General features: G+C 41.4%; 6 protein-coding genes and 1 non-coding gene across 11 annotated transcripts; 3 read left to right on the top strand and 4 right to left on the bottom strand.

The window, feature by feature from the left end:
* Window positions 1–842: 842 nt before the first annotated feature.
* Window positions 843–3,974, top strand: WRNexo (WRN exonuclease). The gene is made up of 8 exons (NM_001242438.1): window positions 843–1,078; window positions 1,444–1,608; window positions 1,680–1,757; window positions 1,833–1,954; window positions 2,030–2,254; window positions 2,339–2,483; window positions 2,555–2,656; window positions 2,728–3,974. Exons 1-8 carry the CDS (start codon window positions 998–1,000, stop codon window positions 2,827–2,829), a joined length of 1,020 nt encoding a protein of 339 aa, NP_001229367.1. The 5' UTR covers window positions 843–997; the 3' UTR covers window positions 2,830–3,974.
* On the top strand, window positions 1,068–3,974 carry LOC100123648 (putative lipoyltransferase 2, mitochondrial). Its single transcript, NM_001242439.1, has 8 exons — window positions 1,068–1,117; window positions 1,444–1,608; window positions 1,680–1,757; window positions 1,833–1,954; window positions 2,030–2,254; window positions 2,339–2,483; window positions 2,555–2,656; window positions 2,728–3,974. The coding sequence occupies exon 8, from the start codon at window positions 2,968–2,970 to the stop codon at window positions 3,718–3,720; it is 753 nt and encodes a 250-aa protein (NP_001229368.1). The 5' UTR covers window positions 1,068–1,117; window positions 1,444–1,608; window positions 1,680–1,757; window positions 1,833–1,954; window positions 2,030–2,254; window positions 2,339–2,483; window positions 2,555–2,656; window positions 2,728–2,967; the 3' UTR covers window positions 3,721–3,974.
* Window positions 3,975–3,996: 22 nt separating this feature from the next.
* Window positions 3,997–15,789, bottom strand: LOC100123645 (ectopic P granules protein 5 homolog). 3 transcript variants are annotated; one of them, XM_008204720.4, is made up of 28 exons: window positions 15,323–15,789; window positions 14,713–14,952; window positions 14,456–14,639; window positions 13,838–14,391; window positions 13,544–13,761; window positions 12,608–13,461; window positions 12,357–12,529; window positions 11,979–12,280; window positions 11,772–11,904; window positions 11,404–11,703; window positions 10,906–11,328; window positions 10,795–10,818; window positions 10,308–10,538; window positions 10,070–10,233; window positions 9,812–9,997; window positions 9,612–9,735; window positions 8,867–9,534; window positions 8,612–8,789; window positions 8,340–8,537; window positions 7,885–8,256; window positions 7,616–7,799; window positions 7,159–7,538; window positions 6,744–7,093; window positions 6,461–6,669; window positions 6,142–6,387; window positions 5,846–6,062; window positions 5,568–5,777; window positions 3,997–5,491 (listed from the first exon to the last, which is right to left on the bottom strand). In XM_008204720.4, exons 1-28 carry the CDS (start codon window positions 15,344–15,346, stop codon window positions 5,071–5,073), a joined length of 7,767 nt encoding a protein of 2,588 aa, XP_008202942.1. In that variant the 5' UTR covers window positions 15,347–15,789; the 3' UTR covers window positions 3,997–5,070. The 3 variants fall into 3 exon arrangements, with proteins under 3 accessions (XP_008202942.1, XP_016841839.1, XP_001607318.2); XM_016986350.3 differs by having other exon boundaries at window positions 4,010–5,491; window positions 14,456–14,633; window positions 15,323–15,769; XM_001607268.6 differs by lacking the exon at window positions 10,795–10,818 and having other exon boundaries at window positions 4,010–5,491.
* A 612-nt stretch (window positions 15,790–16,401) lies between these two features.
* TRNAR-UCU lies at window positions 16,402–16,474 on the bottom strand. Its single transcript has one exon. It is a non-coding gene; the product is annotated as a tRNA-Arg (tRNA).
* Window positions 16,475–18,337: 1,863 nt separating this feature from the next.
* Window positions 18,338–22,438, top strand: LOC100680084 (homeobox protein rough). 3 transcript variants are annotated; one of them, XM_003425426.4, is made up of 3 exons: window positions 18,338–19,290; window positions 20,827–21,061; window positions 22,000–22,438. In XM_003425426.4, exons 1-3 carry the CDS (start codon window positions 18,873–18,875, stop codon window positions 22,199–22,201), a joined length of 855 nt encoding a protein of 284 aa, XP_003425474.2. In that variant the 5' UTR covers window positions 18,338–18,872; the 3' UTR covers window positions 22,202–22,438. The 3 variants fall into 3 exon arrangements, 1 of the variants encoding a protein (XP_003425474.2); XR_001728769.2 differs by lacking the exons at window positions 18,338–19,290; window positions 20,827–21,061 and adding an exon at window positions 21,223–21,863 and having other exon boundaries at window positions 22,000–22,141; XR_001728770.3 differs by lacking the exons at window positions 18,338–19,290; window positions 20,827–21,061 and adding an exon at window positions 21,230–21,863 and having other exon boundaries at window positions 21,937–22,438.
* LOC100123641 (probable sulfite oxidase, mitochondrial) lies at window positions 22,423–24,217 on the bottom strand. Its single transcript, XM_003425519.5, has 5 exons — window positions 23,846–24,217; window positions 23,323–23,777; window positions 23,034–23,252; window positions 22,678–22,970; window positions 22,423–22,607 (listed from the first exon to the last, which is right to left on the bottom strand). Exons 1-5 carry the CDS (start codon window positions 23,968–23,970, stop codon window positions 22,590–22,592), a joined length of 1,110 nt encoding a protein of 369 aa, XP_003425567.1. The 5' UTR covers window positions 23,971–24,217; the 3' UTR covers window positions 22,423–22,589.
* An 89-nt stretch (window positions 24,218–24,306) lies between these two features.
* On the bottom strand, window positions 24,307–26,798 carry LOC100679794 (SET and MYND domain-containing protein 4-like). Its single transcript, XM_003425518.5, has 5 exons — window positions 25,635–26,798; window positions 25,279–25,550; window positions 24,999–25,196; window positions 24,777–24,926; window positions 24,307–24,698 (listed from the first exon to the last, which is right to left on the bottom strand). Exons 1-5 carry the CDS (start codon window positions 26,623–26,625, stop codon window positions 24,444–24,446), a joined length of 1,866 nt encoding a protein of 621 aa, XP_003425566.1. The 5' UTR covers window positions 26,626–26,798; the 3' UTR covers window positions 24,307–24,443.
* Between the last annotated feature and the right edge of the window lie 113 nt (window positions 26,799–26,911).

The following is a 26,911-nucleotide window of genomic DNA, read 5'->3' as shown; positions in this document are numbered from 1 at the left end:
TGTGCATGTGTATACGTATGTATGTACGTAGAGAATCGAAAAGTGGGTCTCTTATCGTGGGGAGCGATCGTCCGGCCGGCTTCACTTTCCTTTAGCGCTGGAAAAGCCATTCATCCTGGCTGTTAACCTTCGCCAACGCGAGGCCGTGGCTATCCGTTTGCAGGACTCGAAGTTTCAATTTTTTTTTCTTTCGTCGTCGTGCTGTACTCGCGAGTGATGATCATAAATTATAGCCTTTTTTGCCCGAGATTCTGTATCGCCAATCGTAGTTTAGCCGAGGAACGCGATTTTCGAAAAAAATCCGTAAATTTAAACGTTACACTAATAAATTTTGCTATTCATACCGTTTTAAATGAGTAAAAGCTGTATGTGTTTAAACTAATGATCGAATAAAATTAGATCTGATCTAGGCGAACCGGCTCATTAAAAGCGATTCACGTAGAGGTTCAATTAAGCGCAAAATATAATTTATATAAGTATCATCGGAATACCGATTTAGAAAATTTTAATTTATAACTTCTTCGCAATGAAAAACAGTTTAAATTATGGCCTCCAAGCTCTCACCCGACTGGGAACTAACAACAACAATTATAGGTATCGATAACGCGTCACGTTTGTTTACTGATTAATTTCATTTACAAAACCACGATAATGCTCTCTAAAAATAATGCCCATATTCAACTATATATAAATATCAACCCCCGAGGCCCGAATAATACCGCGCGCTGCAACAGCAGTAGAAGACATAATATAGATGTCTCTGTGATCCGCATCAAGTTTTAGGCGGGAAACTCCCAGTTTATCGGACGTAAACAATCCTCTGCTGCTTACTCTCGCGCGTCAGTCAAGAAAGAGCAGCTGTTCGTATAAGTACCTATTTTTTGGTCGCGTCTTATCTACGCGAAAACAGCGAATCTCGCTTCTTATCGCCGCGGCGCGAGTGCGAAACGCCGTCTGTGCATATACAAGTGTATTAAGTGTGTATCTATCAACAAGTATGTCGAAACGGACGGCCAGTAGTACTGCGATTGCCGCCTCGACGAGGCAACCGCGGCCGATAACCGCTTGGCTCAAAGAGGTTAGTTAGTCGAGAGGATCGGAGCAGAGCGTGCGATAGGTTAGTAGCTCGCGCGCGATTACATGAGCTTTTTGCTCTCGCGAACTGTTGTTGCTCATACAGTCTTTGCCGAGTTCTGCAGTTTTTTGCTCGTGGAGGTGGGGTTTGTTTACTGATTATGTTTACGTCAAGTTTGTTTTATTAATCTTGGGGGTATAGCAGTTTTTATCTAATTATACACATATATATATATATATATATATATATATATGGACGTCGATATTTCACAAGTTTATCGTCGCTGTCGTAACGAGATAGTGTAGCTAGCAAATAATCACATAACTCTTGTTTTTCGACCAGTTTCTACTGATGATCATTGTTTGCAGAACAAGAGCAAGAAGGAGAAAGAGGCGAAGGAAAACAGTGATGAGAGCGAATCCAAAAAGCTCAAACCTACTCTGAGAGTACAGCTTGAACTACTTGATGAGAATATTTTGAAAAAGGTCCAAGCGAATAATGAACCAGTGAAAAATCAGTCTCAGAATAAACAGGTACCTACTAATGCTTACAACTTTCAGTCTTGTATTTGATTAATACAAATTTTAATTGTCTGTGTTCATAGGATTTGCAAGAAAACAAGAAAGAAGTACAGCCTTCAGGTCTTAGACGGTCAGCTAGAAAACTCCCACCGGGTGAAAAGGTAACAGTAGCTTCTGAAAGATAATGTGTGCAGCACCTTTGCTTAAGTTACTAATATGTCTGTAATTTGGAGCAGCCAATAGAGAAACCAGTTCCAAGAGAACCAGATATTGAAGATCTGCCTCCAATTTTATTTAAGGGGCGGATAAATTATGTTAGTGAATTTCATGATTGTGCCCGTGTCTGTGATACATTGTTGTAAGTTCAGATTAATTGACTTTTATTTATCACATTAAAAAATGCATTCATTGATTTTTCTTATATCTTTCCAAGAACTCAAGTTGAAAATAGTAAAGATCGTGTTGTTGCAATTGGCTTTGACTTGGAATGGCCATTTAGCTTTCAGACTGGAAGTGGAAAAACTGCCTTGGCTCAGATTTGCTTGAATGAAAAAGAGTGCCACTTATTACATATATACAATCTTAAAAAATTACCCGCAAGCTTGATTGCACTACTAAGTCACTCTAAAGTCAAACTTGTTGGAGTTAATATCAAGAAGTAAGTGTTTAATACAGATGAGTCTATTTCTATTGTGTATAAGTAGGAAGATAGTGTTCTTATCATTACAAAAAATGCTTACAGCGATGTTTGGAAATTGACAAGAGATTTCAAAGAATTTCCAGGACAGAAAGTTGTTGACAATAATTGTCTAGACTGCGGCCCATACGCAAATTCAGTTCTAAATAGATCTTGCCGCTGGAGTTTGGAACGCTTGACAGCATATTTGGTAAGAAAAACGATTTTGATAATTTACTGTAATTGATTGCATCAATATTAATAACAGTATTTTTATTATAGTTGAAAAAACGAATAAGTAAAGATTCATCTGTACGAAGAAGTAAATGGCATATTCAGCCACTGAGTGACAAACAAAAATTGTATGCTGCCACTGATGCTTATGTAAGTTTCTTTTTTAATAAAATTGAATAGCTGCCTTTTTAAAAAAACTTATTAATAAATATTCGTATCAGGTCTCATTACTTCTTCACCTGACAATAGAGCAGCAAGAAGTCCTGAATCAGGCAAGATTAGAGGAGCAAGAAGAAGCAGCGGTGGCGGTGTTTTTTTCGTAATATCAAGTTCAGAATCTCTCTTTAAAAATTAATCGTAACGAACGAACAAATCTACAAGTACAAATGAAATTATTACAATGAGAGTCAATTATCAAATTTACTGAGTATCGGCAAGAAAACGTATTTTCAATATAAAAGATGACCTCAAGATTAGTCAAAGTTTTTTGGGCAGGCCGCCTGAGTTACGGGGCTGGCCTCCAGCTACAGAAATCTCTCGTTCAACGCCACCGGGACCGACACTTGTACGACACTCCGAATAGCGTGGTACTTTTGGAACACAATCCGGTCTACACGGTTGGCATTCGAAACAAAGGTTATGACGAGGAAGACGAATCTCGTCTGCGTGCTCTCAACGCGGATTTCTACCGTACGAATCGCGGAGGCCTTGTTACTTTTCACGGACCTGGTCAACTAGTAGCGTATCCAGTAATCGATTTAAAAGAGTTTCGTACGAACGTACGTTGTTACGTATCGCAAATCGAAAAAACGATTATTCGACTTTGTGCAGAATTTGGATTAAAAGGGGAAACGTCACCTGATACCGGAGTGTGGATAGAAGACAGAAAAATTTGTGCTATTGGAATTCATGCCAGTCGGTATGTCACAAGTCACGGATTTGCGCTAAATTGTAACACAGACCTGAGGTGGTTTGATCACATAGTGCCTTGCGGAATTGAAGAAAAGGGAGTGACAAGTTTGAGCAAAGAGTTGTCTGCCAATGTCAGGATAGAAGACGCCATACCAGTGTTCAGGAGAGCCTTTGCAGACGAGTTTGAATGTGAAGTAATAGATATGAAGAGTGAAGAAATCTCAGAGGCTCTGAAAGAGTGCAGAAACCCTGCAAGTGTAGCTACAGAGAGCACTTCTGCTGCAGCTTCTAGTACTTGCTGAAATGACATATTTTTTTCAAAGAGACAGTAAAAAGTAACAAAAAATTTTATTTTTTTCTAGTGAAACGCAATAAAATTATTTTAAGCTTTTATAAAAATATACATTTTTTATTTTTGATTAACAAGAAACCAAATGTTAACCCAATGAACTACTGTTTTAAGTGTATTTTGTACTGTAACTAAGTACTGATCTATACATCGCATTAATTTGTTTTAATATAAATAAAGATTGAGTTATACAATAATGAAGTTTAATAATTGGGTAGAAGAAAATTGGTCATTTTTCATAACTTTTAAAGTGTAATTTTATAATTCTGGCGTAGTAAATACAGAAAAAGGTCTAATTTCGTAGTAACCCTTTTAAATACTATTTATATTTATATATTGAGCGCTATACGTATACATATTATATATTTTTATAATAAACAATTAAGTCTGTGTTAGGACACAGCCGGCGTGTTTTCGAGCGAATCGTGCGATCGGCCCTGTCAGTCTGATTCAAGGCTCGAAGCATAAACAAAAAATATCTTACAATCTAATATATCATGAATCTGTTATTTATATCTATAACTAATATGCGAAAATTTCAAGTGGAGCTCTACGAATATTTGAATAGTCATTTGATGCGTTATATTATATAAAACAAAATCTCGTTTTTTTTAACGTTTATAAGAAACGTTGAAAGAAGTAAAGCTCCACTACAAAATTTATTATAACTATCAATGGTTTTTATCCTCTAGTCAATCTTGCTTTATAAAAAATAATCATAATGCCTACAGTTTGTCAATTTGAAGAAATCAAGGTGCATGTTACATACCGTTTAGATTACGTAACGAGTCATGAGAATGGTGACTTTGTAACTAGATTCAAAGCAAAAAATTAAAGATCACAGTGGTGTCCAGCGACTTGGTAGGCAAATTCATTGATCACTTCACCCGGCATATATAAAAAATTGCTAAAATTATAGAAGTCTTTATTATACGAATAATAAATTATTTGTCAACAATACGATAAATTTCAACGTCTCTTATAAAATCGTAATACGAATTTCGTCGAATAAAACACTTCCAATAACGTTTTATACAAGTTTAGACTAATAACAGCTATTTACATATCGATTTAATTTACAAATCCAAAATGGATATATTTATAGTCGTATTAGCTATGCATATGTGACATTAATTTGGTCAATATTAATAATCTTGAACAACGAATAATCATTTTACTCTAGGAGATTCAACCTCCAACCGTTCTCAATAGAAGAAAAAAAAAAACAAACGCGAACCGCTCACCCGGCAAAGTGATCAAAGTCGAAGCTCATGCTGGCGCAGCAGGACCTAAGCAGCCATCCTCACTCGGTCAGAGCATGCAGGTATCGCTGGCTGTAGATCTCGGATACGAGGGCACCGCAGACCTCGACAGCGTTGTGCAGCGAGTTGGCCGAATCGCGAATCATCCTAATCGACTGCTCGATATCAGAGCGCAGCTCTGCGTATTGTTTGTTTACCAAAAGTGCTTCAAGACTCTGCATTGCCCGGACAGCTTCGGCGCTGGGGCGCACCTCCATCACTCCATTGTTCAACGTTGTCGACTGACCGTCCCCGGGCTCACTTGTGGCACGTGGAGGCGCGACTCCCGGCGAGTGCGGTGTAAAGCGCACTATTTGCGACTGGGAGGTCTGTGTTTGTTGCTGCTGATCCGAAGAAGCGGGCTTGGATTCTGGCAGCTGCGCCAGACAGTACACCGCGAGTGCTCGGCTCAGAAACTTGCACCTGTAATTCATATGCGCGGTTAATTATAATTGGATGAATTGATTGTTGTTGTAGAAAAGATGTAGCGACAAAGTACCTCGCAGAGAGCTGGGAACCTTTTCTTAGGCCGATGGCCCCGAGGATGTTCCATCCCTGACCTGCGTCGTCAGCTACAACCAGCAGGGCTCTGGCTAATCCTTTGAGCGCTCGAGCAGCTATCACCGTGCTCTCGCTGTACTGGCACTGCCGGTAGATCAGCTCGAGCGCTTTAGCCCACAGGAGAGGAAGTTTCTCCTCAATCGCGTCTCTGTCGAGATAAATAAATAGTTAGTTGTTCGAGTCTATTTACCATGAATGAGGGCGGAGATTACTCACGTAGGCTTAATGGCAGTGATCCAATCGATGAGGTTGGTGAGGAGCATACCTTCCTCCCGAATGTCGCGACAGGACGGCAGTCGTTTCAAGAAGATTGCGTAGAGAGCAAGAATCCGACCCTCAGCCACAAGGACACCTTCTACAGGCGGCTGTCGCGGTACAACAGGCTGAAGTACTGTCAGCACCGCTGCCCAAGTTGGCCTTATGTCTTCCACTACTGTAAAGTATTAACATTTAGTTAAGTAAAGCAGAAAATGAAAGCACGTAGATGTAAATTTGAAAATTTCAATATGTACTAGTCTGCTTGAAGTAGGCATCAAGAGCTGCTTCCATGATCTCGCCGAGGGTCGAGGGCGAGGCCACGGCGATTCCGATAACGCGTAGGATACCTAAAAGAATGGGACTGGATGCCGAGCGCTGTAGCAACCAGTTCGCCCAGCTAGTGCGCAACTGCTCAACGAGTACGTTGCTTTGATTCACCGAATGCAGCAACTCCGTTACCAGTAGACCCGCCTCTGCCACCTGTTGCGGTTCCGAGACAGCTGTGGATTTGCATAAATTTTATTGTTGCATCTGATTATTTCAGTTTTCAGCATACAACAGTGGTAAACTTACTGTTCGTAATAATCGCTTCCATGTCGTCAAGCATACGGGATAACGCATTTGTGAAGGCCTTTATGTTTATCGAAACGAGAGACTTGTAACGCGTAGTACAATTGACCAACAATTTAACAGACGATCTCACGTACATCTGACGCTTCTTCAGCGTTGTCGGGTGGAAGTGCGTCACAGTAGGATCGTAGGCCGCTACCACTTTCAGCAAACTTAAAGAAAATTTTCATACACAGTCAATCCAAAGGATCGCGTATTCTCAATAATAAATTTGGCAAAATCGTACTTATTAACTGCTATGTCGAGGGGATGATTCTGATCGGCAGTGAGACTAAGCACGACTCGTGGATCGCAACTCATGACGTGCCAATTGATAACCTGATCATAGGCCGGTGCATCTACTAGATGCCAGGAAAACTTTTCGGCCTCTTGCATGAGCTTCAGCGCTCGATCGTTCTGTCGAACATTCGGTTCGTTTGAGAGTTTTACCAAAAGATTAAGGAGACAGACGTGAACGCGACCGGCAACCGGTAAAGCTTGCGTCGACATCAGCTCTGACATCCATTGCGACCAGTTAACGCTCGTGAAGACACTGCCAAGGAACAGGTGGCTATCGGGTAGGTACTGGTCTATCACCTGCACATGAGAAAAAAAACGTAAGCAATACTAGTATTTTAACAAATCATCCATTTCCAACTTACCTTGACCATGAACTCAACATCGGCGACGCTAGGGTTGAATCTATCCCAGGGCAAAGACAAGAGGTTGCCGTGTATGACGTTGAGCACATGATCCTTGATAGAGGCGTGTGCGTAATTCGAGACATAGAACTGCCAGAGGAAACTCAAGACTTTGTTGGATGCGGGCATGGTATCGATAATAAAGCGGATACACTCGACAAACATCGAAACCGTTCGGTTAGCATAAGGACCGTCAGTGATAATCCAGGGGAGTAAGACCGAGCGATCATCTGTGAGCTGCTGGATCCAGGCGGCTGTTGGCTCGCGCAGGTTTCGCGTCCAGTATGGCGTTATCCATGGAGCGAACATGTCGCTCAATACAGGCCAGATCTTCTCACATACTAAAATTAAATTAAGATTTTATCATCGATTTTTCAAAAATGCCTATGAACTTATGAACAATTTAAATGATGCTCACGTTGATCAGCCAAGGTTCCTCTATCAGACTGCAGAGTCAGAACGACTAGAGCATGCCCAATCATTCCCAGGAACATCGTGAGGGGTTCATTGTAAATCCTGTACTTGGGGTACAATCCGTAGAGGCCGTATTGCAGTCGTTCGTTCATGAAGTGCTTACTCAGTAAAACCGCAGTGTCGTGAATCTGATAATAATCATATCGATACGTCGTTATTTCTCAAGAATCTTTTAAAACTTATTTGATCATAGCAAAACTTATCAATAATTACCTCTTGTCGGGAGAGTAATCTCTGTTCGGTAGCATATCGCCTAATCTCTTCGCGAACCTTTCCGCTGTGCAGTATAGGCGGCGCGTTTCTGGGTCTTCCGCTAAGCGCACCAAGCAGATCCCGCCAGACATCCATGGAGAGGCTTTGGCTTTCGCTGCCACGTAGTACCGCACTCAGCACCTCGCCATAGTGCTCCGGGAAATCGTGCAGCAGTACCAAACGCAAGTGGTTCCGGAAAAGTTCGTGCAGAACCAGTCTATCGTCCTCCGGTTGTAGACCGATGTTGCACAAGGCTCGCATCACCAGATCGATGAAGGTCGAACGCTCGCTCAGACGCGGACGACGGTAGTTCAGCCAGCTGCCCACGTCGAACTGCATAGTCGAGTCAAACATTTATTTTCACAATAATTTTTGTTTTATCACAATGAATTGCACAAATTTTCATATAAACGGACCTTGGTAAGCAAGACGAAGCAGAGATCGACGTTGTTACCAGTGGCTAGATCAACGACTGTCTGGTACATCTGGAGGAAGGTCGAAGCACCCCCGGCAACCGGTGTAAAGTGAGGCCCCAACAAACCGCCAAGATTAGGCCGTTCCATAATCGTATTCAGCAATCGCGGACCTTGACTTTCCTCCCCGCTCACGAACAGCTTTAAAGATTAACATTAGAATTAGACTATATTTTTGAAGTACATTAGAATAATTAAAGACCTGCCAAATCTACCTGGCCCAACTTCTCGACGCACGTGGTGATGAGCTGCTTCGTAGGTGGACATAATGCAGCTTCTTCTGTGTAGAACTGCACCAGATGATAGAAGAGCCTTACACCGGACTCCTGTACCTTGCGAAGTATTACAGAGTTCTCGGTAGTGCGATTGATATTCAGCTCGTGCTCCAGCATTCTGTAAATGATCATTGCATGAAAATAATGATAGACATCTCAGTAAAGTTTTTAATCTTCATCAGTGATTACACTCACGCAATAAGATGATCGGTGAAGGCGCAGCCCTGAGTGACTTTGCTTGGCGGTGGCTGACTAGCCTTGACTAGCAAATTCTCGTATTCAGCGCGATTTTGACTGATCATTTGATCGACACCATCGCTGACCCGAGCTTCGGAAATCTTAATTCTGATAACTGCTGCGCCAGCGCAGTGCACGATCGGAGGTGTACCAGAACGCGATCGACGTTGACCACCGGGAGCCGGATCGCAGAGAGCATGAAGAGTAACATGGTTTTCAATTTCTTTGTAGAGCGTTGGAACGAGTTCAAGGAAGTTGCAGTCGACAGCCGTGTGCTCTGACACCATGAGGTTGAAGGTCTGCGCGTAGTCTAGGATTACTTTTAGGTGGGGCTTGACGAGCTCGACCAGAGCATCGGGATTATAAAGTACATCTGGAGGCACGTGACCAACGATAGAGTTGTGACGACTTAGTGGAGGCGGAGGTATTGGCTGCTCGTAACTGTTGAGCCGTCGGAAAATGCGCTGTAGTGGATCGGCTGGCTCCAGCGGCGTTGTTGGGGTTTGACTAGGTGGTTTGACGGACATGTCGCTTGGTTCACGACGGCAGCAGCGCTGCCATTCCTGGAGTGCTTGTAACTGACTGCGCTTTACTGACCAGTAGTCGACGTACTCCAGCCACGGATTCTGTGATCGAGAAAGAATAATGTAAATAGTTTAATAACTGGTAAGTGATGAGATTTGAATTAAATCATTGCTCATACCTCATCATTTTGTAAAATTAAAACTAGCTTTTGGGACATGTACTGTGGAGGAAAGGCGGGTAGGTAAAGCCCAGCTTCTTGTAAACGAGGTTCTTCCAGCCACAGGCTTAAAGTCTTATAATACCTGAATGAGATATAATCATTTAATACTTGTATACATATAATGTAAATTGATAAAAGGTCAATCATTCTGTACGTACTTGGCAGTCTCGAGGTAAAACACTCGTCGTTCATCGGTGATTGGTTTGCCGTCATCCAAGCCCTTTTCTCCTTTCACTTGAAAATACTCTGTTGTATCGAGCAGTCGCTTTTTCAATTTTTTCAAGTAGCTCAAATTGATCATGCCCTCGAAAAATTTATCTCCGACACCTCCTTTATCCACAGCACTAGTAAAGAAATGATCGAATGAGATATATACCATAGAAATAATCTACAGAATATAAGTATCAATGCTATACCCTGTTGTACTAGAAACTCGCGCCAAAAACAGATTGAAAAAGTTCTGCCATAGTAGCGGGAGAAGCGGATGGTCCATAGGTGTATCAAGTGCCTGCTGGGACCATCGATAAATCGCCAGGCTGTTGGCTCCGAATGACTGCATTTTTACTGTTGCACATGCTTTCTACAAAAGTAGAGAAATCACATAATTAGCGTCAAATTATCCTCTACGAAATCGGAAAAAACGATAAATCATACTTTGAGAGCAGCGTCGAGCGAAGTCTTGGATTGTAGGGCCAGTTCGCGCAATAGTTCGCGCCATAGACCTGTCTTGATTTCACGTTCATGTTGCTCAGTGCGAAGGATCTGGTAAGCCACCCAAATCGACTGGATAGAACCACCCAAAAGACTTGGAGATTGGGATGAACCTGTTGCCCAGTTCAAGAAGGAACCAAAACCAGAACCGGTATTGCGGCCGTTGGCCATGTTCTATGAAGTTAGACAGTTTATTTAGTAAAATATAAAAGTTGAGTATTTGGTGCAAAGACAAATATAGGATGCAGCATTTTAAAAATAAAATTTTCCAAATAAAGACTAAGTATATTGTGCATTTTGTGGACATTACAACAGACATGGCAAAAATAACTTCAAACAAAAAATGTAATCAAAAGAAATAAAAATGTACACAATGATTTAAGAGCAGACACATTACATTACTCAGTCTTTTGATTTAGAATATATTTACCTCACTGCTTCCAGCAGAGGCGAACTAATACGAAACAATGTTTGTGTAATAACAAAATTGCAACTTTGCTATTAATATTATGAAAACAAGAAATTAAAAAAATCATCTTACCGAGAAGAGATTCTGAAAAATATTTTCCGTAACTGCCCTTGCACCCAGATGGAAAAACGAAGCTCGTATTAAAGTATCAATTAAATACATAATACTCTGATCGCGATTCCAATCTGGTATCAAAACGAGGATATTCAACCATAACTTGACCAAGGGATCGGGAGATTGTAAGCAAAATCTTCTTGAGCTCTGAAGCTGGTACTCGATCATATTGGCGAAGATTTTGAGTATGGGACCAGGGAAATCCGGCGAAATGAGATTTTTTGCCATCTTCATGTAGGTTCTGTCCGCTTGGACCAATCCCACAATTATGCTCATAAACTTTTCATTCCTCAGCAACGACTCTGGACACTCGAGAAACAGTGGGACCAAATCGCTCAGCCCTATCACCACCTGCTCATATTTGTAGTACGATTGCAACACCTTTAAAGAAGACATTTTTCTTTGTCATAATAACATCTAAAAAATCAAATCTAGAATACTCGGAAAAATCTTCACCTGCAGTAGCTCGAAGCCTTTTGTACAGACAAGCGGCACCGAATGTCCATAGAGAGTCATCCTTGTCGCGGCATAGCAGGCTATCGGCTGCTTGTCGCGTAGGCTGGTGGCAAGAACCTCGAGCCTCGCGTCGGCGTCGAGATCGGGAACACACTGAAAGGCTTGTCCTGGACTCGAGATAGCATACTGACAGGCAGCTTCTGATTGCTCAAGCTGGTGCAGCCGTAGACGTGATAGCGTATCCCAGGCCCATATCGAGAATGCTTGCTCGTTACTTTGTGGACGAACCATCGAGGAAACCTGAGAAAGAAAGTTGGTTTATTTCATTTTATCTTAAAATGGCGGCTGCGATGAATTATGTGGCTCACCTGCTTTACTCCTTCAGTCAGTATTGAGGCAGTTTGAGCTGGAGTATTTTCAGGAACATATTTTAAGCTCAGTTCGACGATGAGTAAGGCTACTCTTCGATGAAGGTCAAGCGGTAAATACAAGTTTTCGAAACTACAAAGAAACGGGAGTAAGATTTTTTTATATCAAACGAAATCGAGTTTTAGAAGATTGTTCTAAGTGCTTACTTGTCAAATCCCCAATTCAAGTGCGAAATAATCAATCGAGCCAGATGACTTTCCGTCGAATACAGTGGGAATTGATGCAACCAGCTAGAGAGAATTCGAAAATCTTCGTCTTTAGGAACCCACCGAGTTATACTTAATTCCGTGAAAAGATATAAACTCAGCTTGCCAACGGATACAAAATTATCTTTGAGTTTCGAGATAATATCCGACAAAAGCGAGGGGTATTTACTTGTAAGGTTCGACAAAAGCGACCTTGCGTCTTTCGAGCAAGAATCTTGAGTCTTCGCACTAAGAAATCCAATCTACAGAGAGAATTATTTTGTTCGTTTAAAAAATACGCATTATTTCAAATTTTTTGCTGATAGTTACGAATCAAACCTGGAAAAGATCGATGGTCGTTGCCCGAACGAATTCATAGTCTTGATTAGATCTAGCCATAGCCATATTGGCAAAAGTAGTCAGTAAAAAATAAGATTCATCTCCAGGCAGGTTGCTGAGCTTCTCTTCAAATTGCTTCCTCAGAGTGGGCGAGTTTAACTCAATCTCCCATTCTACAGTAGATAAAAATTGTGAACATTGAAAATGATAATCACTAAGTACTGTAAATAGAGACAGAAATATCTACATACCTGCTACGGCGTCAGGGTTGAGTAAGTCGTTGGGTACAGAGTCAATATGTAAGATATCAAATATTTGCCAAAGAGTAGACAGCGAAACGATACGATATGGTATGGCCGCCAAGTACTGCCAGGCTCCAAGGCGACGGGACGAGAATATGCACAAGGTTGCTCGCAGGAAGAAACAGTCGTACTCAGTCTGAAGTCTCACGATCATCGACGGATCTGTTGCCTGATTCTTATCGAATGACTCCCACAAGTCGCTGGCGTACTGGACGACGTCGCGTATAAGAGCACTCAGTCTCTTAGCTAACTGTCGATACCTTGGAGAGTCGTAGGTCTTGAGTCCCTTCTTCAACAGTCTAACTATAACGGTGGAGAAGGCAAAAATTCTGAGCATGTGGTACTCGGTTATAGAACTGCGATCCTGCCTGTAGTCCTCGTTGCTGTCTTGTTCGATATAGAGCGCCTGTTCGAACAGCTTGTCGAGGGGAATTTGGTGGAGTAGGGAAATCAGATCGCTCTCGGAGAGATTAGCCCCTATGTTAGCGATGTCTTCATCTTCCTCACCCTCCTCGTCTAGCATCACCCAGACAGTGTCACCCTGAGTGTTTCCTGTGTCTTGTAGCGCTATTTGCACCTGCTCGAGAAACTTTTCTCTCTCCTTAACGGGCATCAGAATAACGGCCAATGTAGCGACGATGTGGTCGAGGTGCGGATCGTTCAGAGGCGACGTACTCAGTACTCTGCTGCTGGTTCTGATAGGTACGGGGACTTGAACGTAACCCCGTGCCCAATTTGCTACTCCACCAGGGCACCTTAGTATGTGGCTCAACAGGAAGAGATGATCCTGCCAAGTTGCTACCCTAAAATTTTTTAAATAAAAAGCTGTGAAATGCATTTCTTATTAAGTCAAATATTTTCATATCATATTTTGTTTTGATTTACCTCAACAATACAGCGACGAGTTTGGACAACCACTCTCTCGAGTCTCCGACGAACTTTCCATCTTTCAAAATTCTTCTTTGAAAATTAAAGAGTATCGTTATACACATCCTCAGCTCGACCAACTGAGGCATTGCATGAGAGACCGGCTGATGCACTGCAAGACTCACGGGAGCGTTTGCAGCGAGATTCGCAAACTCTTTACAAGACATACAGACGCGCTACAATGATAAATAGATGAAAATTAGGGCACTGAATAAATAAAGATGTTGCATTACATACGTCAAATCTACATACCTGAACGTAATGCTCAATTTGAAGGCGTAGAGTCTCAGCTTCGTAGCAGTAAAGCGCTTGTACATTGTGCAAGGATTCTTTTATGGCAGAGAGATTGCGCGTTAAAGCGACGAGAGTTTGCTGATTGAAGTGAGCAATCGAATATTCGTGCGTCGCGCTCACCGGATTACCATCCTGACACTCGCCTGTCTCGGTTATGGAGGCTTTGTCAAGGCACCAGAGCTGCTTTTGCGTCTCCTTGCAGGCTTTTTTCAGACTTTCCAGTTCATGTGAATTGACTGTTAAGTGATTCCTCACTCTAAGATAGTTCATGAGAAGTTCATAAAGTTTGTGCTGCTGTCTTACTGCGTGATTACGAAGTTGAAACTCAACAAACTCATTGACAAAGGCTTCGACTACATTTAATTCTTGATTACTGTACAACGCAGCTAGTTGAGCTTCGGTGAAAGGCTTCACAGTTTTGTGATTAACATTTACACTTTTTTCTTGAGGTTCTACTTGCTTTATTGATCTTTTTTCAGCTTCTTGCTTTTCTAAAACTTGGGGAGCTGGAACTAAACGGTTTTATCATGTATTATGAATAAATATCAATTTTTAATTATAATCCAATTTTCTAACCAGGAATAATGCAAGGCATGTCATTGAGTACAGGAGCAGTTGGAGCAGATGCCATTATTTGCATTGAGGAGATATTAATTCGAGTATCTTCTAATGTTTGTTCTATTTCTTCTTCAGCTGGAGCTGATGCAGTGGGAACAATTGTATCTACTTCATCGACCGATACAGTTTGTTGCACCTGTGGCTAATGTTTAAATTAGTTTCCTCAAATAATGTCATTCGTTAAATTACATTTGATATTAAAGTTAAAAGCTTACTCGTGATGAGGTACCCATTTCTTCTTCAGCTGTATTAATTAAAATTTCAGTACTTTCCTTCTCATAGACACCTGTGTCAATAGCAGCTGAATGTAATTCACTTTCCATATTTTCAATTCCTTCACCCTTAGGGTAATTTGTGGGTGATTCTCCTAATAGGCACTCAAATTCTTCACATGTTCGGGGATCTGGAGTCTGCCTCTCTAAGGCAGCTGATCTAATACGATCCCTTCTTTTTTTCTACAAACAGAATATTAAGAATTTATGTATTGATTTTTGGAACATTTAGCAATCATCCATTTTGTAATCAACACTGCAAGATTCTCAACTCAATAAGTCAGTATTGACAAAGGAAAAAAATCAAGAAATACATTATGAAACAAGAGACAATTACAATTCTAATTAATTAAGTACTGGCATGCAGTAAAAATAGAAACAAAGAACAGCAACTGTCATTCATAATCTGCAACGAGTGATTCATCATTGAGAAACTAAGAAAAATGAAATTATAACAATATTCATAACGAAAAAGAAAACAAAGACAACTTATTATAATGATTTGATATTTGATGCCAGACGGAAAAAAAATAAGAAACATAACCTCTCTTACCTGTCTTGATCTTTGCTTCTCCATCTCTGTTGATTTCGCAAAAATGGCTCTTCGATTGAGAAATTACAAAACCCTTGAAAAAGAATATCTATCCGAGGAAGCTTTTGGACAGCATTATATCGAGTCCAAAATAATTACGACGTTTTTATTTTTCATCTGCATTGCTATACTCTTGCGCGTGTGTGAGACGACGACATACTAAATACACATTACAGAGACGTATCTTATGCTAGGAACAGCTGACTTTGACAAGTTCGTAGATACGATGCTGATCACTGATGATGGAGAAAGGTGAACGATCGTCAAGGCCACTTTGCCAATACGATGTTTTCTTAGTCATGGATCAGATTTGCTGACGGAAATCTTGAAATGATTCAATTCTGTAAAGACTTCAAGTAAAGACGATGTTACGTGAGAAAACACGCTTAGCGTCTTAGAAACACAATGGCGGATTAACAAAGAGACGATACGCAGATATCTAATTTATCGACTAATACTTATATTTACATAAATGAAATTAAAATAGATCAGCTTTTATTAGTTAATACATTTTAAAAAATTTTATAACTATTTGAATCTGATTATTGCGAGTAACGAGAGTACGCATAATAGTGGACTTTCATTTTCATATCAAAGAAATAAATAAATGATTATTAAATTGTCATTTACACAAAATTTAACGATGCTTATTGTGTGTAACTTTTATTAACTTCTCCAAGTGTCTGCTAAAAACGTTCGTTGTCGAGGAATTCACAAACATTAGATAATTATTATCTCTATCAACAGCAACAACAAATTGTAGCAGTATACAGTGTATGTCAGTAAAAATTTTTGAACAATTGTAATTATAATAAAATCTACGTCGTAAGATTTTTTCTACTCTATAAATTGATAATCAGTCAGTATTTGTACATTTTTAACAAAAATAATAACTCCACGGTAATTTAGCTTGTAGTTATGTTAATGTTGCCTGAAATTTCACCCTGAATGGGCGAAAATTACTCGATGATCAAAATTTTACATTGCAACAGTCAAAACTATCATATAAATTGCGAAAAAATAGCAAAAAAAGATGTCATCATCCCTTGTGGGGATCGAACCCACGACCTTTGGATTAGAAGTCCAACGCGCTATCCTCTGCGCCAAAGGGACTTGTACGACACGGCAGAAAAAGCACTACTCAAAGTCAGCGCTCCGACGGCATGAATAATCGATGAATTTTCTTCATACTAACCATACAAAAATTAAGTTATTCACAATTTACTTTTGATAATTTTGTTATTTACGTTTCTTAGAGATCTTATTCGCAACTTTAGTCGAAAAACGATTTATAATTGGGCCTTATTCAGGCCCCGAGATTTAGTCTGATTTATCTTTTATGTATACAATACAATTCAATTCATTTCAAAATAGAATAAAAGCATTTTCGCACATTGCAAAATACGATAATAAAGCATTTAGCGGCGACAATAATTCGGATAATGCACATATCAATATTCGGAACCAACAACGTTTCCCATTATCAATCACAATCAACGCTTTACACACAATGAACAGATTTGCAAATATTATATTCAATTACACATCCGCAAATCTGCTAATGAATAAACTGTGTCGTATCACGCTGTTTAACAATTGTTCGCGAAGTACCTGACGAGACAATTCAAAATTAATCCGCGCGCATATAATATTCGAAAAAGCTCGCCTACTTAGACCTAACAATTACATATGCGGACGAGAAAAAAAAGTAAACCGACATCACGAAACGCGATCCGCCGCGTAAAATCCGCGCGCGCGCTCGCACAGCTGCACAGAAGCCCAATTAGTGCAATTGAAACGCGAAGTCGCGTAAATTACCGCCTCGACGCCCTCGACAATGGTGCGCGAGCGCTCGATTTGCACCCGTCCCATCCTCTCGTTGTACAAAATAATCTGCAGGTTATAATAATATAGCACCCCTACACTCTCTCGCCGCGCATGAAGCAGAGCTTTTCTCTCGCTCGCCATCTCTTCATTTTCCGGCCGCTCCGCGGGAAAATCCGGGCAATAACAATTTCCGCACAATAATCGTAAGCCCCGCAGAGGCGTACAAAGCGACTTAGTCGCGCGAATCGCAGCTAACATTGTCCCCGTCGTTGGAGGGGTTGAGATGAAAGGAGCCGCGAGGGTAGCTCGGAGTAGGGAGAGTCGTGGCATTGGACGAGAGCTAGCGAGTCGATTAGAGCTTGCGGCTCTCATTGGTCGGTGGATTCCCGAATCCGATTGGCGCGCAACGACGCCCTGCAAGTCCATGCGTGGGTGTCATCCGCACTACATGGCGACACTCTCGCGGCTGCGGCCGCTCGTCACGTTGCATGAAATCCTTTTGCAAAGATATCACATGTAATTTTAAATATAATCGGGTTTTTAAAGAATTGAAAAATTACTCTGACGAATTTCGTTTTTCGTAAGAATCCGGTCGAAAGCTCGAGGCAGTAGCAAATCTAAATTTAGCTATAGCTGAAAAATAAGCTTAGGTCTATCATTGGCATAAATTCACGAATCGACAGCAAACTTAAAAATTATTCGCCGCAATCTCTCTCTACGACTATCGGAAAATCACTGTTCGATGTACAAGCACCGACGAAATAAAAGAAGCCCGATGTAAAAGCTAAGAATAAGAAGCGGCGCGGTCTACTTAAGATTTTCACAGCCGGCCGCTCTGCGCGCAATCTGCTGAATTGGGCATTCATTGGCTGTATCTTCTTCTTCTGGAATTACTCTGGCCACTTTCTTCCCGAACGATGCATCCCCTACTCCAAGAATGATTGATTCCTCCTTCGATCTGCAATTAGTTCATCAGAAATAAAAATCCATCCTTCACTCGTACACAGCTACATTTACATCTAAAAATACCTTGCGATACTCCTTATAATGCTACAGCTGCTAATAAATATTGAGATATCCTTATTAAAAGAAAAAAACGATAGCTACACAAGCACAGAGATTAATTAGCAGAGCCAAACTTACGGGGGTAAAAAAGCAGGGCGAAAGGCAGGAAGAAAGCAAAAGAGTAGGGGGCGGCCGGATAGAGTCGGGCGCAGATCTCTCTCTCTCTCTCTCTCTCTCTCTCGTCGAGCGCGGGGAAGGGAACCGGTCATCATCCCCTGCGTGTGTTGCGCCGGCTTCCTTCCTTCCTGCAAAACTGCACGCACTCGAGCCCCGGTCCACTTTGCATCGGTCCTTGGCGCGAGAATGACGGATGTGTACGCACGTGCCGACCTGTAGAGATACGAGTCGTTCATTAGATCGAGTTTTCGTACGTTGTGTAAACGCGTTGCGTGAGTGAGATTATTAAAAATTTAATCATATTGCGGTTAATCTAAGTAAAAAAGCCATTACCAAAAAAATGTGACTCTTCCGACTCTCCACATCAGCAACTATAGCAAAATCCCAACAATGCCCGAACAAAAGAACCTCATCGAGAGCCCGAACCATCCTGTCACTCCAAAAATCACGTCCTTCTCCTCCAAAACCCCATAACCTGGAATTAAAAAAAAAAGTAAATAAAATGTCAAAGATGTGCGTCACCTCAGTGGTAACGAAAAAGACTCGTCCGTCGTTGCCCCGCGAGTTCTTCGCTCGCATCTACGAGACAGAGCGTCAGCAGCCATCGGCCAGCAACAACAATCCCGACGACGAGGACGAAGAAGAAGAAGAAGAGGTCGAGGTCGACGTCACTAGCGGCACCGACGACGAGGAGGACGATCGACTATGCGCCAAGTCCAAGGAGGAAAGTAATGGTGTCGGTGCAGGCAATCGAGCCGGTTTCGCGACGGAAGTGCCGCAACAACCGCCGTTCGCGCCGCGATTGTTTCTACAACCGGCAGCGCCTCCACACTGGAACCCTTTGCAACTGGCCCAACTTCACGGGATTTCCGGTCATGCGAGTAGGGTCGAGCAACACCTTCAGGGATTGGCTGCTTTTTGTGAGTTATTTTTAGATCGATTGTCGCTTTCCGTGAAGATAATAACGTATTTCTATATATCTTTCGTTAGATCTAAATATCTCTATACACGTGATACTCTATTCAATAGAAATACGCAAACGAAATGTATAGAGGCTCAGAAGCAAAGAACGATAACACGACAAAGATGCGCGGACGGTAAAGTCCGAGCATATAGGTATACCGTATAGAGACATTGTTCGGAAAATCTGCTTAGCGAAAAAAGAATACAAAGTCGACCCAGATTTTCCATATTTTTTTTTCACTCTACACAACATACGAACTACGCCAAAATCGTGAATTTAAAAACCGCGAGAGATACAGCGAGGGTATAAACATCGACGAATTTAATACACGCAGAGCTAAATTGCGTATATGAAGAGAGTCAGTCGTGCGCGGGCGAAAATATCGGTGTAGGGGAAAAAAGATGAAAATTGACATAAAAGCAGAGACGGGGTTGCCTGCACATAGTGTATATAGATATACGCGCGCGTGCATAAGAGAGAGAGAGAGAGAGAGAGAAGGTATGGGTTTATCCTCTCGGCTCGCCACCTCGCGCGGACGATATTGTGATGAGATTACGCGGACGCAGTTGGCCGCGTCTCAATGTCCCGTCGGCGACGCTGATTCGTCTCTATATATGTGTATCTACGACGCTCTACTCCTATATATAAATGCAGGTGTACGTATATACACGCCAGATAGACTTGAACGCCTTGGAAAATCTTGTGGTTATGCTTACGGCACAATATTTTTGAGAAAAAATATGTCCTCGTGATCTTCACCGCGAAGCACACCTTTCAGAGTGAAGAGATCAACACTTGCCGCATCGCATACGTTCAATTGCCCTCGAATGCCTCGTAATTGATTGTTCGCGCAAGTGTGCACATATCAGTATACGAATATATATATATATATATATATACACACACACGCACACGCAGCGAATCCCGAGGGGTGTGTACTTATAGGCACAAAAGTCGCGCGCGGCGTAAAGGGATTGTCCGGTCCAGCGCCCGCGTAATCCTCTCCTGAATACGTATCCCCATATACACTCGCTACGTGTATATACGCAACTTTGGAGTACTTATGCTCTGTTGCGTTGATGCGCGTATATATTTTTTTCTTTTTGAAAATTTAAACTTCCGTAGGAAATTCAAGGCAAAGGGTTTCTCGGCAAAAATCTCGGGTAATTATAGGATGTGCGCGGCGGTGGTGTAATGCGTGTTGGGTGAAGTAGGAAGTCGGGCTTCGCGCGATGTTATTCGAGGATGATGAGCGAACGCGCGAAATAGGATACGTTACAGGTGATCGACGGAGGAGGCCCGAGAGGTGCGACGCGAGATTTGCCGCTACTTGATACGCGTAATTGACTTCCCTTATGCGGTCGAAACGATTTTTTACTGTTTAGCGTATAGGGTAGTTCCTCGAGTTTTTCCGCGTAGGCTTTTTATTACGGAATTTTCTTCAATCTTAGCGTTTTTAAAATGGGATGATCGCATTTTTATCTGCGCACAGGGGCGAGGCGAAAGAAGAAAGAGGGTCGACCTCGTCGACAGCGTACGACGTTCAGTAGCGAGCAGACTCTGAGGCTCGAGAGTGAATATCGTCAAGGCGAGTACATATCGCGAGCGAGACGATTCGAGCTCGCCAACGGACTCAAACTCACCGAGACCCAGATCAAGATCTGGTTCCAGAACAGGCGCGCCAAAGACAAGCGGCTCGAGAAGGCACAGCAGGACCAGCATCTTAGGTGAGCTTTCCTTTGATTGACTTTGGAAAATTTAGGACAAGTTTTATTATTTATGCATAATATTGACCGTAGGATGAAAATATATAATCAATGAAATAAAAAATTGATAAAGCAAAACTTGAAAAATTGTACGCATCTAAAGAAATTAGTTAACGAGCAAATCAATCGAGCCTCGCAGCAAATCCGTCACCGCAAAAATCCCACTCCAGAGCACTGCAGTAATCGCAGCATAATATCTCCCAAGAACAACACAGCTGAGCTCCGGCTGAGCATTACAGCGTTGCTCGCAGACAACAATAAAGCTTCTCTCGCGCTTTCAAATCCCGAATCCGGCGTTTAGCGGCTGTAAGAGCCACTGATATATAGACACGATGCTACTCCGGGCTCACCCCTCGAGTGTATACAGATACACACCGCTAATTCGGCTTAATGCGACTATACACTACGTATATATGTACACACAGCCGAGAGTAGGCGGCGCAACAATAGCCCAACGCGCTCATCATCATCATCGGAGCTGTTCCGATAATACTTATACATAGACCCACACGCCTATGTGGCATCCCCTTGCTACACAAACAGCATATGCTCTATATAACTCGGGCTATTCATTACCTCGTCACGGTTTTGTTCGATGCGTCTTTCGACACGCACTTCTGTCACTTGTACGTTATTGTTTCGCTGCGCCAGCTTCTCTTCTATCCGCGCAATTATATATTGCGTGAAATACGGAAAAGTTTGAGAGATAAAATCTCATTTCCCGGGAGGTATAACGCGATCGTGCCATTGAATCGGCCCGTGTGTAAGCGATGGTTCGCGTGAGCGCGCGCTTATTTTCATCTCTATTGTGCCGCTAATTAGTTTCTTTTCAGCAGAAGAACGTTATCGCATGTAACGAGAGAAAAAAAAAGTACGAGTAAGATTCGTTTTCTGCGTAGAAACATAGCGATAGCTGGAGGCCTGATGATGGGAGTACAGCTGCCTGGTGCCCTGTGCCGCTTCTGTCAGGCACCTTTTTGTCTTTGCGCTTGTCTCAGGACGCCCACGACGATTCAGCAACCCACGACGACGACGATGACGGCGACGACTACGGCGATGAGCCTCGAGGCCAAACCTCCTACTAGCACCGCGTCGATGTAATTTACTGTTTCTTTATACATATGATTTTGTATAAACTTATAGCGCGATGAAGATTATTATTAGAAGTGGAAGGGGCCGGCAGGTGTACTAGCGCAGATGTGATTTTCTTTGATCTCTTGATTATTCTTATTTAATGAATGTGCCAAAGCTTACTGATCAACGCTTGCGTTACACTGTCTTTGATTTGGCTACGAATAAAGTGTATAGTTAAAAATAAAATTTTTTATATAAAGGCAATATGCAAATTTGTATTTATCGTTAAAATTCTCGCATATGAAGCATTAATTATTAGTATATCACATTTGAATATTGGTAAGGCAATGGTAACTTTAGAATTAAGTAGAATTTCATAATACACATGTATATGCTATATTCCAGCATTTCTCTTCTATTGCAATTCGGCATTCTGAAACGGAAAATAACTTACATGAAGCAAAAAGAAATCAAGGGTTGGAAATTAAAAGTAAAACACAAACCTCTGGCTCAGGTTTCGACTTCTTAAGTAGGATTTTGCCGAGCCACTTCACGTTCCTGGAACCAGCCAACTGGGGCATCACTACTCGAACGGGATAACCGTGTTCGGGCTCTAATTCGACGCCGTCCTTTTCGTAAGCTAGTAACACCTCGAGTTCCGGAGATTTTTCCTCACTATTAGGAGTAAGTAATACTTTGTCCAATGGGACGCGTGTATTGTAAGAGCCGTTGCCGGATTTGCTGGCATCAAGGCACTCGAATTCTAGCTCGTCGTACTCGCTCAGGTCACTGTCCTCTGTTAACGAATTAAAGTTTTGTTACATTTTGATTTCATCCGAATAAATAGTATAGTACTTACCCATATCCGCTAAGATATCACAAAGACGAGTGCCAGTCCAGGTCGGGCCAGCCGTCGTCGCGTTCGCTTCTTCCTTCTGCTTACGATCGCTTTTACACGGAATAGAGCTTACGATTGAATACTTTGGGTAGAGCTTCAAATCTTCCAGTTTCAGAGCTTTTACTGTTTCAGCTCCGAGTTGTAGCCCCAGCCTGTAGCTTTCTGGATCGACTTTTGGTACTAAGAAATCGGTATAGACATTAATAAGTGTCTCCATTATTTTTGATAAATATAAAATGTAATCACTCACGAACTTTGGGCGGCTTACACCTATCAGGTTTTTCGTGATGACGATGATGATGATGGTGATGATGTCCGTTCATATGACTATGTACCAAATTTCCTACCCTCGTGGCCTCCAGCAACTCAAATATCTTTGGCGTCCGGTGAAAGCCATACTCTATGAAAAAAGGCTCCAACGATCCACCGGCTGCCATAGCGATCATCTCTTCACCGCCGGGATGTATTTTAGCATACTGCGTGAGATCGTACACACCGCGACCATAGGTAGACCAGATATAGCCTTGATCTCGACGCTCATGGATCTCCTTTATCGTGTAGTTCGGTAGATCGTATCTTCGGTGCTCATGTCTGAATTCCGGAAGGTTTTTCTGGGCTTTTCTCAGCTGATATAGATAGTAGGCGCCACCAAGTGCTGCTAAACTTGCGAGATAAGGACTTAGTTTTTTCCGAGCTTGCTTATCACTGGCAGAAAAAATAATATGGATTATTATAGATATTATTTTTCATTGATATTTTGAACACACACTTACCCACTGTTGTCACTGCTATTGGTTTGAGATGAATTCTCGCGTTGTGGACATGATGCTGCAGAGAAGACTCGAAGAGCGTGGTCGAGTAATATTTTATGCTGAATTCTTGGGCGTATAAACATCATAGCTGTGTTTTATTAGTAAAATTCGTTTTATCCGTTCTGTTGCACGTCTGCTGTCCTCTGTATTCGCTGCTCCTTGACAAAATTAACATTTGGTATTGCTATACACTATACACTCAACTGGCAATCAAATGGAATTACAGAATTATACTGAAATTGATTCTTTTTTTATCGACGATAAGAGGAAATCTACGACGAGCGATAAACAACTGCGTGTGAATAGAACAGCTGATTGTTTGGATCGGCCATAGTATTAGGTTGGGCTAGGTTACCGCTCAACAGGTGGCGCGAATCTGTGCGCGACGGCTTTCGAATATAAACTACCAGAGGAAACGACCATTAATAAAAAATTCGATTTATTATCTGTAAAAAAGTACAAAAATATAAATTATCACAAATGCACACTTAATTAATAAGCAACTGTCTTAAAATAATCAGTATGAGAACTGGTAATTAAAATATTTAAAAGTGATCGGTCAATGATTATTGCACTTGCGCGTGACGTCCAACTTGATGCCGTACATTTTGTCGAAAATTTTATTTAAGCAAATGATTAGATTGGTGGTCAAGAAACTAGGTTGATCAAGGACGACCAGTGTCTTATCTATTCCATTGGCTACGTGAAGAAGTTCCTCATATGTGTATACTCTATTTCGATTTAGAGTTGATGGTATGATGTTCTTGTATTCCAATGACAATAATTTTTCTACTGGCTTATGTTTGTCATGTAACTGCAAGTAGAAGATAATTAAAGTACTTTGACTGTTTAAAATTTTAAAGTTTGATTTTTGCTAAGAATCAAAACTTACATTGTACAATTTTGTAAGACCTATCAAATTCGGCCATTCTTGTGTACAGGCTTTACAGTCGCAATCAAAGTTGTATGTGGAAGAAAGCATGTTACATCTTTCCTCAGCTTTACATCGCTCATAGAACTCTTCTTGGTAACAGTCAAATATCTGTTAAGATAATGTTGGCATTATATATAAACGTTCTTTCAAGTGTTAATATTAAATATATTTGCTACGTACTTGTGATCCCTTTTTAATGGGTTTTGTTGCATAAACAATGACTTTGTGATCAAGACTGTAGCATCTCCTTGCATTTGGATCACAACTGTGATTGAGCAATGCTGTGATGGGGGCAAGATAAACTCCTCTAGAACAGCACTCGTTTTTCCAACATTCTAGCCTCTTCAGATTATTTCTACAAAAACTGCTGTTCCACATCTACAACAATGAAATGCATTCTCGACTAGATTCAATAATTTCTCAAATTTAAAATTTTAATAGATTGAAATTAACTACTCACTTCATGCTTATTTACATGAGCAATTTTGCTGAGTGTTAGAAATAAGGCAGCAAGGAATATTGCATTCTCATTTTTCTTCAGTCTTTTACAGTCATTAAAATCACATTTCTCTTCCAGCCATGTAGTATGTTCGGCCAGAGCTCTCAGCACTATGGCAGTATTCTCTAGGTGCGTTTGAAGATTTTCAAGTGAAATATTTTTAGACAAAGCATAGATGCTCATAAAGCCCATGCTTTGAATTTTCTCATTCTTTAAAAACCCTTTGGTCACATCTAGAAATTATTAATGATTTTATGTTTAAGTATTAAATTACAGATTAACAAGTATTGAACTTTTAAACTTTAAAAAAAATTAACCCTGGCACTCATCAAAAGACTTTATTTGTGCTTTGAGATTTTCCACTGATCCAGCTTCTTTTATTCCCAAAGCTATGCATCGAATAGCTAGTTGCTTGCAAGTATCGTCAGTATCTGACTTGGAACACACATAAACTGGACATTCGCTACTGTGGTAGTTTTTCCACGCTAAGTCCTTACATGCCTCAGAGCAGAACATAGTCCAAGAGCAATGATCACAAGGTACGTTTGACCAGGTAGTGGTAAGGCAGTGTGAGCAGTAGGCACGTAGATGTTTAATAGTTAGACACTTAGTATAAGGCTCCTCCACATAAATAACTTCTCCTGGTTTGATGTCTCGAGTGGCAACCAAGTGTCTGCCCCACTTTTCGTCATGCTCTATCTTCACAGCTGAGAAATCGTTGACAACGTGTTTCTTGTACAGTTCTTCTAAATTTAGCAACGTTCTGTCTATCACAGTTTCTTTTTGTTGCATTGGTCGATCCATCAAAACCTTGGTCCCTTCGATTAGCTCGTTTAAGTTCTTCTTGTCAGTCTCGTTCTTCACGTTCTTCAGCATTGCCTTAGCCACCGCCACGGGATACATTTTCTCATCCGAACCCATGCGATGAAGACACCAGGCCTTTCGGCATAGCAACTTGATAATGGGAGTCGGGTGATCTGCAATTTTCACAGCAATTTTGATATCTTTGACAGACGCCTCGTATTCTTCTATGTGTGCCAGTATAGCCGACCTGTTGGCATAGGCAATGGCCATTGCTTTCGAATTGTGCAGAGCATAGGCGATGCTCATCGAGTAGTATTTCCATATCTCTTCATGTATCTGCGAGTTATGGTTTTTGCTCGCGAACATTATGTTGCTCTGCTTTCTCAGGGCCTCAGCAACCTTGGAATTTTTCAATGTGAGCTCTATGCAGGACTGCTTCATTATCTTTTGGAACTTTTTCGAGTTGATAATAAGGTTTATCACTGCTTTACATTCTGTGTCCATATTTGCGCGTCTTTTTGCGAAAGTTTATGCCAATTAATCTCTACGTATGCACACGTAACTTTGATTTCTCCGTTGAAAAACGTTGTTCCATCAAACGGCTCAATCGAATAACCGGCATCACCACACGTGATGCCGCGCGCAGCTGTAGCTGGTAAACAAAGAACGACCCTCTCGTCCCCTGTATATATACACGCACGAATTTCGCGCGAATCTGTGCGAACATAGCAATATGGGTATATTTATATACATATATCTATATGTAAGAAGGGAGACGATTTCTGATATC

Source organism: Nasonia vitripennis, chromosome 1 (assembly GCF_009193385.2).
Source record: "Nasonia vitripennis strain AsymCx chromosome 1, Nvit_psr_1.1, whole genome shotgun sequence".
In the NCBI taxonomy this organism is placed as follows: Eukaryota; Metazoa; Arthropoda; class Insecta; order Hymenoptera; family Pteromalidae; genus Nasonia; species Nasonia vitripennis.
This window is presented reverse-complemented; position numbering and strand designations above follow the sequence as displayed.